This window comes from Cynocephalus volans, chromosome 2, assembly GCF_027409185.1.
Source record: "Cynocephalus volans isolate mCynVol1 chromosome 2, mCynVol1.pri, whole genome shotgun sequence".
NCBI classification, from domain to species: Eukaryota; Metazoa; Chordata; class Mammalia; order Dermoptera; family Cynocephalidae; genus Cynocephalus; species Cynocephalus volans.
Genome location: NC_084461.1, coordinates 131,854,130 through 131,867,635, shown reverse-complemented (window position 1 = coordinate 131,867,635; position 13,506 = coordinate 131,854,130). Strand labels below are relative to the sequence as shown.

Below are 13,506 nucleotides of genomic sequence, written 5' to 3'. Positions count from 1 at the left end.
GGAGACTTAGGTTAAGGGGTCTCTCTCGATGTTGGGCCTGGCAGGGGCCACAGGCAGCCACAGCAGTGCTGTATTCCAGGACCCTGGTGATTGGAATGGCTGTGGAGCTTGGGTCCTGGGCTCAGTGTCACTCATGACATGATGCAATTTTACTTTCTGAGACATGGGTGGATGTAGCTCTCCCACCAATTCAAGGACCGTGACTCTGTAACACCCCCTAGTAGCTCAGGCCCAGGGGTCAGGGGTGCAGCTGGGACTCTGATCCTGGGGGTCAGGGTGCAATACTGGCAGAACTCTGGAGAAGGAGGTCCTGGCCCCAGGGAGCAGGCACAGCTGCAATTCGGGTACTGCAGCCAACAGGGTTCAGTGGAGAAAGGGTACCATGTAGTGGTCACTCTGGACCCAAGAATGGTGGGGCACTGCTATGGCTTAGATTCTAGGGGGTGGGGAGCAGGGCAATTATGGCTCCACTCCTTCGAGAGGTGGGGCATCTCAGCAGCTCAGACTCTGGAGGGCTGGTTCAGAACCAGGGAGGCAGGCTGCTGTGGCTGTTTGGCCCAGAGGGCAGGGTAGAGCAGTTCAGCCAAGGCTGTTTCCCTGGAAGGCAAGGTGCCATGTCAGCTCAGGCACTCAGGGTGTGTGGGTTCACTGCTGGGCCAGGCTCTGGGTTCCTGAGGGGCCAGGTGCCAGGTAGGCTTGAGCCCCAGGGTCGTGGCTGCTTCCCTAGGCCAAAGGCCCAATACAATTTGGGGAGGGGGAGGCACCGCTTTTGTTCAGGCTATGCGGGGGCTCAGATGCTTTGCTGGCTCAGGTCTGGTTGCTCTGCTGGGCTGGGCCAGTGTGCTTGGTCCCTGGGGGGGGGGGAGGGCAGGGTGCAATGTGGTCACGGCTGCTCCCCTGGGCTGAGGGTTTGATTCACTGGGGCTGGGACACCAGGTTGGCTCATGTGCTGAAGGGTGGGACTGCTCCACCACCTATGGCATGTTCATATTTTTTGTATTTGTAATGACACCATCATGAAATTTCAAGTTGAAACACTTCTGATAATGCAGAAATTCATAAAATTAAAAGAGAGAGAGTTTCTCTCCCCTTACACACTATATCACCTCTACTCCCTTACCCAGCTAGAGAGGGCAGGGGTGTGGCCTGCTCTGCTCCCTGCTGAGCCCCCTCACCCAGTGCAGAGCTGGCACAGAGCGGGCACTCAGTGCCCCCCGTCCGGAAGGAATAAACAAGGCTGTACACACACACGGACACGCGCATACATAGGGCTTTTTTTTCCCCCTTCTCTTCCTCCTCCTTTTTTGAATATGATATGTGCATCTTTGGACTCTTTCCTGGACTCTATGAAGACCTACTTCATTCTTTTTAACTGCTCACTCCCATTTTGATGGGTGTTCAAGCTCCTGTGGTCCACCTCATTGCACAGGCTTCTGGAGTTTCCCCAGGAAAGACGCCTGAGCAGGACTCACTGGGCCGGACACTTGAAAACCTGGATTTCCCTGAGAGATAAGCTGAGTTGAAGAGAAATTCTTTTCCCTGGGAGTGGTAGGGAGTGTCAGTCCTGGGCTTGTATCATGGCAAACACGCACACACTTGCACATGTACACACACACACGGACGCGCACACACAGACACACACACACGCACACTGTCCTATCCCAGCCTCCTCACTAGCGAACCTAATTTCAAAGCATGAACGGATTAACGTTAGCATGTTCTGTGGAAACACACTGGACTGAGGGTCCTGAGGTTTGAGTTCTAGTGTAGAATTTGTCACAAACATTCCAAGAAAATGTAGAACAAGTGACAGCCTCTGTGGTCTTCAGTTTCCTCATCTTTAAAATGGGTTTAGAGGAGAAAGAGGGGGAGAGGAGTGGACACATTGCTGTTCAGGACGCTTTCAGTGCTGACCTTCCAGGACAAGGCTTCGGTTGCCTGCCCTTGACCTCCTCTTTGCTGTGGGAGCCAAGAAGTGAAGAACTGACGTTTTGGAAAGAGCAGTCAGCTTTCCTGCGTGAGGTCACAGAAGCTCGCCGCTTGCAGGATGGTGACCTCTGGCCGGGTCAGCAGCGCACCTCCTCTCCTGGAGCTGGGGCTGCCTGTTCCCCAGCTGACCCCTGGCCGGGGAGCGTTTTATGTCCCCGCAGAGGGAGGTCTGGAGAACACCTCACCCATGGCTTAGTAATGTGCGAGTCTGACAGCTGCTGAGCTGCACCCACAGATGCCTGGGTCGGTACTTATGACAGAGCAGTAAAACAGAGTGGTAGGGCAAGGCCCCGGGTCACACTGCCCGGGGTAAATCCTGACTGCTCTACCTTGCTGGTTGAGTGAGCTGGGGCAAATCACTCAGACTCTTAGTTTTCTTTTCTTTAAATAGGTTAGGTAGAGATTAAATGTGGACTTTTCACATGAGTTTGTCAGAAGGGCTCAGTAAGCATTTATTCTTATTCTTATTAATCTGCACAATGAACACAGCTTTTAAGGTAACTACTAATGACTGATGAATATGTGAACAAATGCACAGATAAACTGGAAGCTAACTTAACTTTCTGGTCACAATTCTGCCGCTGGGTCCCTCCAACAGTCCTGCAGCTCATTCAAACTGAGACTGTTCCCTAAAGTCACTCCCAATGCCAATCCTAGCACTTTTATTAATAGCTTTTTCTCAGTCTAGGACTCTTTTCCCAGCTATTTCTGCCTGTCAAAATACCATCCTTCAAGGCCCCCAATCACATGCCCCCTCTTCCATGAAGCCTGCTTTGTTTTTCTGACTGAGAAGTGCTAACTTCCTTCTCATAGCTCCAATATATCTCTGTATACTGATGATTCCTGCTGTGGTTTGAATGTCCCCCCAGCTCATGTTGGAGCTTCATCTCCAATATTACGTTTGAAAGCTGGGGCCTTTAGGAGGTGATTGGATCGGGAGGACTCTGTCCTTGTGGATGGATTAATCCATTCATGGATTAATGGGTTAATGATTTAATAGATTATCAGGGAGTGACTGGTGGCTTTGTAAGGAGACCAAGTGAGCACGTCAAAAATGCTCTTGCCCAGCCCTTGCTATGTGATACCCCGTGTTGCCACAGGACTCTGACTTCATGGGATCTCCATGAAGAAGGCCCCCACCAGATGTGCCCCCAGACCTTGAACTTCCCAGTCTCCAAAACTGTAGGAAATAAACCTTTTTTCTTTATACATTAGACAGTTTCAGGTATTCTATTATCAGTAACAGAAAACTGACTACTAAAATTCCTGAGTTTACATTCCCAGTAGAGACCTTTTCCCTGAATGCCTGTCTTATGCATTCTACTACCCATATGACACTTTCAGATGGATGTTGAATAGACTTCTCAAACTCCACACGCTGACCACACCTGCTCCCGAAACAACTGTAGGATGTAGGAAAAACCAAACTGTTTTTCCTGTTCTCGCACATAGCATAACAGCTAACACAGCACAGATTATTTTACTTCTGGTCACCAAAATGTTCCCCACACACTGAGCAATTCTCCAGCAGACACCAACTGGGAGCCCTATAATCCAATTCAATTCTGACACTATCTACCTAGAGATAGCATCAGAACCCACAGTTTAAGAGCTTAGTCTCACAAAGCTGCCCTCATTTCAGATGGCAGTTGCAAGTCCCAGGATATGACCTGTACTTCTGACCACCTGACTATACATCAGGGATTCCCAAGATTCCCTCCTTGAGTTCAATTAATTTTCTAGAGCAGGTCACAGAACTCAGGGAAACAATTTGCTTACATTTACCCATTTGTTACAAAGGATACAGATGTATAGCCAGATGGAAGAGATGCATAGGGCAAGGCATGTGGGAAGGGACATAAAGCTTCCGTGCCCTCTCTAGGTGCGCCACCTTTCCAGCACCTCCACGTGTTTGGCCACGGGAAGCTCTCGAAACCCCATCCTTTTGGAGTTTTATGAAGGCTTCATTATGTATATGTAGGTATGATTGATTAAATCATTGGCCATTGGTGATCAACTCCACCTTCTTAGAGGCCCGGGGGCGGGGGGAGGGGTACTTGAAAGTTCCAATCCTCTAATTACATGATTGGTTTCCCTGGCAACCAGCCACCATGCAGAGGCTATCCAGGAGCCCACCAAGAGTGGTCTCTAGAACAAAAGATGCTCCTATCACCCAGGAAATTCCAAGGGATTTAAGAGTTCTGTGTTCAGAAGACCTTAGTACTCAGGAAATCACACAGGTTTTAGGAGCTCTGTCTCAGGAACCAGGGCCAGAGACCAAATATGTATTTCTTATTATCTCACGATATCACACCCACCCCTGCAGTAGTTCAAGGCAACCCCATCCTTCCAGGTGCTCAGGCTTTTTCCCACACCCTCATGCATCAGGCAATTCTGCCTCTACCTTCAAAACAAACCATGATCTCACCATTCTCACCACCTCCACTGCATCTGCCCTGCTGCAAGCCACACCCTTCTCTCACTTGCACTGGTGCAATAGCCTCTTACTGGTCACCTGCCTTACTCCTGTTGTCTTCCACCCAATCTACTCAGCACAGCAGCCAGGGTGGTTCTTTCTCAAATCATGAGTCATATCATATCACTCTTTAGCTAAAAACCCTCTGAGGGCCACCATTTCACTCAGATTGAAAACCAAAGTCCTTAAGATGGTCAAGCAAGCTCTACACACCCGGGCACCTGCTACCCCTCTGACTTCATCTCCTACCAGTCTCCCTGTGTTGGGTCATCTTCAGTCATCCATCGACATCCACTCTCTACTCTCCTCTACCCTGCCGTGTGCCCCAGGAGTCAGGCCTCCACATGCTTCCTCAACAGGGCTCTCTTACCCTTCAGTTGTGTCCAGTTGATGGGAAGATGGAGTTGAGAGGATGGAGCATTTATTCCTCTGGCCCCTTTCACTTCATGGCCTTGGCTAGGCAATGGCTATTTCTCTATCAGAGAAACAGCTCCTGTCTCTCAGCCCTTGGCTGCAGCCAGCTCTTGCTAGGTTTCAATTGCCACTCCCTCCTCTTGTGCCTTCAGGCCTGGCTAATGTTTTATCCTGGCTTCCTGTCACTCCTAGCCATGGGGTATCTTACCACACTTGCTGGTTTACCTTAACACAGACCACGCTTTTGTAAATAGCTCCTTCTTTATACTCTCGTCATTACGCCTTTGAGGGCATCCTCTGCTTCCTGCCCCTTTCTGACGCTGCTCAAGTTACAGTCTCTGCTTCTCTTCCTCTGACATGCCGGGCACTCTCCTGCCTCCGGGCCTTTGAACCGACTCTTCCCCTTTCCTGGCATGCTCTTCTCCTAGGTACACATGGATCCTGCCCTCATGTCCTTTCAGTCTTTGCTCAGTTTTCCCCTTCTCAGGGAAGACTTCTGTCTCTGCCCTTTTGAAAATTGCTGCCCCTCTATTCTGGCAGGCCTGTTTTTTTTTTTTTTTTCCCCCAAAAACACTTTTTGCCATCTAACACACTACATAATTTACTTATTTATTCTGTTTCTTGTCTCTCTTCCTCACTGGAATGTAAACTATATGAGGGAGAGATTTTGTCTGATTTGTTATCTGCTGTCTCCTCACCATTTAGATCGCTGCCTAGATGTAGCAGGTGCTCAGTAAATATTTGTTCACTGAGTAATGGAATTGAAAAAGGGACATGTTCTTATCTCTTGTGGGGTCTGTATTGGTTTCCTAGGGCTACCATAACAAAGTACCATAAACTGGGTAGTTTAAAACAACAGAAGTGTATTGTGTCACAGTTCTGGAGGCTGGAAGTTTAAATTCAAGGTATCAGCAGGGCCAAGGTCTCTCTCCACCCTGTAGGAAGAATCTTTCCCAGCCTCTGGCTAGTTTCTGGTCATTTGCTGGCAGTCCTTGGCATCCTTTGGCTTGCAAGTGCATCTTGGTCTTCACTGTCTCATGGAGTGCTCCTTGTGAGCACTGTCCTGTGCCCCTGTGGCTTCATGTGGTGTTTTTGTTGTTGTTGTTGTTGTTTTGTTTTTTAAATAAGGACACCAGTGATATTGAACTAGGGACCTGCCCACCTCCAGTATGACCTCATCTGACCTTAAATAATTCCATATCCAGCAACCCCATTTCCAAATAAAGTCACATTCTGAAGTACCAAGGGTTAGGACTCCAACATTTTTTGGGGTGAGGGGTACACAGTTCAACTCATAACAGGATCTTTGCATTTTTCCCCTGCAATTATAGTATCCAAGTCATTACTTCTCCAACTAGATTATACATTTTCCAAGAAAAAAATTTAATTTTACATCTGAAGTGGCAAATTGGCTCCTCTTGGGCTGGGTTTGGTCTGCAGGCACATTTGTCTGCCCTGAAGTACTCGCCCTGACACACAGTGCTTTGAAAGATTTATTGAATTAGTTTGTGACCATTTAAAAGTTTGGAAACTTCCTCTGCAAATTGGGATTTCTGGGTTTCCATGAAAATACGGAATGCCTGGTCACATGGGCTGTCTTGCCCCCTGTTCCTCCTTGCCTGGGGCCCTGCAGGGGCTTCTCCTTAGACTGGGCAGTGCCTTCTGTGCACCACAGTTACACCTCTCCCTGTTGCACTTCAACCCTGAAGCTGGGACCAGCTGCCACTTGTCACCCAGCCAGCTTCACTCACCTCTCTCAGCTGCCTGGCTCTTGCAGACATATGAGTTTGCAATTCCCGAGCACCAAGAAAATATCAAGTGAGCAACAAATGTTTGGTGATGATGGTGATGATGGCAATGGTGGTGAACTGAAATGTAGCTTGCATTTCCACTTTTTCTTTTATTATCTACTTTTGAACCTTCCCCAATGAAGGATTTATCCCACTGTTCCACCCTGATGTCCAGGAGTAAGTTCTCTGTCCATATCTTACTCATCAGCAGCATTGACACAGTCGATCGCCTCCTGTTCTTGCGACACTTTCTTCCCATGAACTGTGCACCAGCACACTCTCCTGATTCTCTCACTGCCCACTCTTTCTCAGCCTCTTTTGCTGGTTTTTCCTCCTCTCTTATTCCTATGAAAAGTGGTGTGTTCGCAGGGTTCAATCTTGACATATCCTCTATGTTCTACCCTCCTCTCACTCCCTAGGAGATCTCAACCAATCTTGTGACTTTAAATAAATACCTTCTATACACTGACAACTCCCAAATATTTACCTTCAGCTTGTAAGTTCCCCCTGAACTTCAGGCTCCTTCATTTGTCTCTGCTTGAATGTATTAAAGGACTCTTAAGCTTCACATGTATAAAACCAAACTCCTGGTTTTAATTCACAAATATTCTCCTCTCCCAGCATTCAATATCTCAATAAATATCAAATTCATTATTCCAATTGTTCAGGTAAAATAACTTAGAACTACCCTTGATTGAATTTTTTTCCTTCACATATTGAATGCATTCAATACAGCCTTGTGGCTCTTTGTGATGGTTAATTTTATGTGTCAACTTGGCTAGGCCACGGGGCCCAGCTGTTTGGTCAAACACCTGAATAAATGTTGCTGTGAAGGTATTTTTTTTAGATGTGATTAACATTTAAACCAGTAGACTTTGAATCAAGTAGATTACCCTCCATAATGTGGGTGGACCTCATTCAATCAGCTGGAGGCCTTAAAAGCAAAGGCTAAAGTTTTCTAAAGAAGAAGGAATCCTTCTCAAGACCACAATGTGGAAACTCTGAGTTTCTAACCTGCTCCCCTGTGGAATTCAGACTCAAAACTGCAATATCAGCTCTTTACCTGAGTCTCTAGCTTGCTGGCCTGCCCTGTGGATTTTGGGTTTGGCAATCCCCACAGTTACATGAGCCAATTTCTTAAAATCTCTCCTCTCTCTCATCTCCCATGGTTCTGTTTCTCTGGAGAATCTTGATTAATATACTAGTCTTTCAAAATATTTCTAATACCTAAGCCTTTTTCATCACTTCCTCTGATATCACACTGGCTCAAGCCCTAATTGTCTCTCTGCTGGATGTTATAATTGCTGCATACCTGGAATCCCAGTTTTTCATGGAGCAGCCACGTAACTCTTTAAAACCATAAGTCAACCACGTTACTCCTCTCTTTAGTGTCCTCCATTGGCTCCATCTCATTTAGAGTGAAAGCTGAAGTCTGTAGATGGCATTTAAGGGCCTACGCTATTTGGCCTCCTGCTGCTTTCTCTGATCTCATCTTTATATCTTCCCCAGCCTCACTAGACTCCAGCTACACATGCTCTTCGTCTAACACTCCAAGCAGGTTCCAGCCTCGGAGTCTTTGCCCCTGCTGCTGTCTCTGCCTAGAAATCTGCTTGTTCTGATAAATTCATCTGAGCTACCCATGAGCAGAGCAGCACTATTTTCTTGTATCTCAAAAGAAGAAATGACTTTATCTAGAATGGACTATTCATTTCAGATTTGCCAAAGTGTGTCTCAGCCAACTGCCTCAGGGTGTCATCTATGACAGATGGCCCGGGATCCTTCCGAAAGTTGGTCTTGATCATATATAGTTTCTGATTGTTGCCGTACCTTTTTAAGAATGCTGTGCAGACAAGAGAAGGAGAAGAGATAAGCCCGAGCTCCTGTTGGCACGTGCAGGTTAGGCCATAGGTTCCTCTTCACAGTCGGGTTCCCGCCTGCCTCCCAGAGTTCTGGGAGGCTGCTTTCTAAAGCAACACTTGGCCTGTCATCTAGGGCCCAAGAAAACATGCAATTCATACTCAAAACACTGCTCTGGTGAGGGGAGGGGCATGGGACACATTATGGGAAGCACATACTTTAAATAGATATGCATAGAGAAAACGTCCTCCATGGAGGCAGTGTGATCAGAGAGACACTGTCCCCCCTGAACCCCCTGCTCCCACCCCAGCCCTCCTCTCCTGAGCCTTCCACAGTGGTCAGTTGGCCCCAGAGGTTTCACTATCAGATCACCTAGTCCTTCCTCATTGCATGTCCTAGTAATCATGGAAGGAGTCCATATATCAGAAAGGCAATGCTCTGGGCTGCGGAATCAAGTAGACCTGGCTCAAGCCCTGAATCTGACATTCTTAAATGGGGGCCCATGGACAAGTTATACACCCCTCTTCATCCATTTCTTCACTTACAAAATAAAATGATAATGCCTCCATTATGGGGCTGTTATGGGATTTAAATAAAGTAACATGATAAGTGCCTGGCCTGTAGCAAACATACAGTAACTGAGACTCAAGATGAGTCAGCATTGAAACTGAAGCTGGACTTCAGAGTGCTCGAGATCTGTCACCTGGGGTCAATGAATGGGTGTGTACAGTGGACACTCCTGACCACTCAGGTGCAACCGATGCCTAGGCCATCCTTCACATTCTTGCCCCAGTGCTCCTCCCAGAATATAATCTTGATCAGGCCACTGCCCTCCTTGAAAAATGTTTGTGGGACTGTTCTCACGTTCAGCTTCTCAGTAGTCTCCAACACAGGCCCGTCAGGACCCTGCCTCCTCTTGGCCTGCACCTCCTTGTCTCTGGACCACTCCCCATGGACCTTTGCTCTGGGCATGCAGGAGACACTGAGTGATCAGTGATTCTTGAGCTTGGTTAGTAGATCAGCCATGCCTCTGTCCAGCCTCATTTGCATTAAGCCATATTTCTCTATCTCCTTTGCAAGATCTCATGGGAGGTTTTCTGAAGTCCAGCCACACAGTGTCAACTACATTCCCTTGCTGCGCTGCCTATTTGAAACAGAAAAGAGGTTAGTCTGGCAGGACCAGTTTTTCATACACACTTGTAACTCTAATGTATTTTTTTAAAGTTTTATTTTATTTTAATTGACACATAATAATTGTAACATATTTATGGGGTACAGTGTGTGATGTTTTGATACATTTATACTTTGTGCAATGATCAAATCTGGTAAATTAGCATACTCATTACCTCAAATGTGTATCACTTCTTTGTAGTGAGAACATTCAAAATCCTCTCTTCTAAATATTTTGAAACATACAATGCATAATTGTTATCTACTGTCACCCTATTGTGCAATTAATTAAACACCAGAACTTATTCCTCCTATCTAACTGTTGACCAACCTCTTCCCACCCTTTAACGTACGTGGTCCTCCATCTCCTCACCTGTAGAATGTTGGTGACATCAGGAGATCTCCTGGATTCCTTCCCACCAATACTTTGGGAGCCAGGGCTGGAGTCTGCACATTCCCTAGTGAGTAGCTGACCCATGGACGCTGCTGGGGCTGAGGTTAGATGCTGCATCCACAGCTCCAGCTGTGTCAGACAGCCAGGAGAAGGGATTGCAGAGAGAAGCTGGCTGGAGTCACTTTCCAAGGGTGGCAGGCGAGTCAGTGTGGGCCCAGCCAGTCAGGGAGGGAGCAAGAACAGCAGTCTTGATTCCTGGGAGGCTCTCTGGCCTCCTTCCCTGCCCTGGCCGCCCCTACAAGAACCAAACTGTGTATCTCAATCCTAGAATGCGAGGAATGTGCCACAGCCTGACAGGCATGAAGCAATGTACAGAGAGGCAGAGGCCTGACAGTGCAAGGACTCTCTGGCCTGAAGGCTGGGCTGCCCCTCCCACCCTGCCTGGGCCTCCTCCTGCCGCACAGGGATATCAAAGGCTGCATTGTGCATTGAGCTGGGTCTTGGTCCCTCGTGTGCCAGGGAGGAGGCGGGAGGAGGGACACTGTTGGGAGGCAGTCCCCTCCCAGCACTCTTCTGACCGGTGTTCCCAGGGGCCTTGGCCTGGGGAGGATGGTGCACATATGGGTGGCTGCTTCTGCATCCCCGGGGAGCGAAGTCTGTCCTGTGCCCCAGGTGAGTTTCCCAGGGGGCCTGGCCTCTGGCTTGGGTGAGGTGGTTGGTCCAGCGAAAGCTCAGGGACCTGCTGGGTTGCGGAAGCTGCTCTTCCAAAGATGGGGAGATGGTTGTGCTTTCCAGCTGCCTCTCCTCCCTCCCTAGTTCAGTATTTGTCATTCCGGCTTTATGAAAAGGGAGTGAAGCCTGGGAAGCATCTACTTTTCCTTAAAGAAAGAGACTTGGAGCTTGCTCTGCCGAGGAGTGAGTGCTGTTCTTGGCCACCGCTCCCAGGGTGTGACTAACCCCTTCCTTCCTTTCTTCCCAGGAGTCCCTGGAACAGGAAGGCAGTTCAGGCAGTGAGTCCTTTGTGGCCTATGGGTAGTCATCAGCTTGGCCTTGGTCACTCAGTCCTATTTTCATCAGAGTTGCTATTATTGGAGAAAAACAGGCAGTTTCCTGCCTCCTACCTTTTGCAGTACAATTTTTTTTGGTATGTCAGGTTGAAGCCATGAGCGCTATGGCTCTAAAAAGCTGTCAAGTCATCTGAGACTTGACATAGGGTGACCAACTGTCCTGGGTTGCCTGGGACAGAGGGCTTTCCTGGGATGCAGTCGGTACTAAAACCTGGACAGTCCCAGGCAACCCAGGATGGTTGGTCACCCTAATACAAGCTCCTTGCCTCTTTTCAGAAAAGAACCAAGGTGAAACACTGTGGTTTCTTGTATGGCGTTTTTCAGGATGAGTGGTGGCTTTGGGGGAAGGTGGGGGTGGATTGGGAGGTTGGGGACTCACTTGTGAGATATAGGAGCATTATTTCAAGGAATTATTCCTAACTCTTGTTAGGATTCTGTGTCATCCTGGATCACCACCACCTGAGCAAGGAGCCAAGGAGCGCCCCTTGACTAAGAGCTTTCTACTCTCTGACAGATGACTTTCTATTATAGAGTTTTGACCTGGGCTTGTAGAAGGTACTTGAGGTCATTAAAGTGAATCTGAAGCAGCCATATTTTGCTTCCTCTTCTCAAAGTCCCAGCCTAGGCACACTGGCACCTACAGCAGGGAGTGTCTCCCAGACAAGGTGTACCTTTGGACCTAAAACTATAAGCAAACAAACCCCAAACAATGCTCTTGGCACAAAAGACATGACCTTAGCTATGAAACATTCTGCTTCTCCAGATTTGTGAGATTTGTAAATTTTCAGACCCTCCCCCTAAATTCTGTTGTCATTTTACCCCATGAGAGCAGACATAGCATAGGGTAGGGGACAGATGGGATCTCTGACATGGAAGTCAGGACCTGGATTCTAGATCTGACCCAGTCTACCTTGGGTTAGGCAGTGTCATCGTAGTTAACTACCCAGTCTTTGAGACCAAAGTGTCTGTGTTTGACATTGGTTCTTTTACTTGCCTTGAGCAATTTACATAACCTCTCAGTGTTTTAGTATCCTCATCTGTAGATTTCATGAAATAAGTATGCCTTCCTCATAAGGGAATAAGTCTATATGTAAAACACTTAAAACAGCCTGGTACACAGTCAATTAAGCGCGAGGAATGTTAGCCATTGTTAATTATGTTTCTATGACCCTAGCATATCACGTTCTCTCTGGGCCTCCATTTAGTCATCTATAAAATTCAGGGGGTATAAATGGCTGTGTGGAGGTGTCTCAGGGAGCTCTGGTGCTGTCCCCTGACCCCCAGCTTCAGCTGGAGCACCTCTGCCTCTGTTTGACCTTCTGTCCTTCAGCCAAAGATTTCACGTAGAATAGATTTCTGCAGCTCAAAACAGAGAAACCAATATTGAAGAAGGCATTCTCAAAATTCGTATGACACTGTCATTCAATTATTTTATTCTTTCACCTATTTTTTGCCCTTGATAACTAGTTGGCACCCTGGATTCACTTTTTCACTGAGTCAGCCTGCTGTTTATTTATAACGAGGCTTTTCATGCCATTTGCCATATTTTTATCCATACTTGTCAGGGCTTTTCCCTAGGGAGGTTGATATGGGTGTTGTAGGTATGAGGCCAGCTGATATAAACATCCCCATTCTATAGTCCCCTATTTATCCTAGAGAAATGGAGCAAAGTATGAGACACTTCCTGGAGCAACTTAATAGTTTTATGACCTTGGGCTAGTCTTGTATATTTGACCCTCAGTTTTCCTGGCTGTAAAGTGAATCTAATGGTAGCACCTGTCACATGGAACTTTTGTGAGGGTTCAATGGAATTATTCATCTCATGGATTTAGCACAGGGTCTGGCTTCTGGTAACCCCTCAGTAGTTATGGGCTTTTCTTATTGTTAGCTTATATGGACCACTAAGGATATTGTTAGCTAATATCCTTTCTTCCTAATTCTTGACTCCACTGGAGGAGTCATTGTTCATTTTTCTTTGACTGTTTCTGTCACTGTATCTGTTGACGTGGGAGTTGACAGTGAGGACTAAACAGGGTGTCCTTGGGGTGGGAGAGGCAAGCAAGGGGAAGGCTCTGATAGCACTGAGAACTGGGCAGCTGGCTGGTTTGCTGCATGCAATTCAGTCGTGAATACTGGCTCTGACGTCCCCAGTCGAGCTGCCTTCCCAGCTCTGCCTGCAGAATCTGCTCCTGCAATGCTTCTCATTTGCTCACAGGAAGCTCCCTACTGCACATGGTGAGAGGATGTGTTTTTGGTCAATTGCCATCATTTCTGACTTCCACGACCCTTTGAGTTTCTTCGTATTGTTTAATAAACTGCAGTTGCTCACTTTAGACTACAATGAAAGTC

The 13,506-nt window shown here is 47.4% G+C and overlaps 1 protein-coding gene across 1 annotated transcript in view; it reads left to right on the top strand.

The window, feature by feature from the left end:
• Positions 1-10,710: 10,710 nt before the first annotated feature.
• The window catches only part of SH3TC2 (SH3 domain and tetratricopeptide repeats 2), a 57,288-nt gene continuing 54,492 nt past the window's right edge, over positions 10,711-13,506 (top strand). The window contains exon 1 of the mRNA XM_063088082.1: positions 10,711-10,762. Coding sequence (XP_062944152.1) covers positions 10,711-10,762 — 52 coding nt within the window. The remainder of the gene's footprint in view (positions 10,763-13,506) is intronic.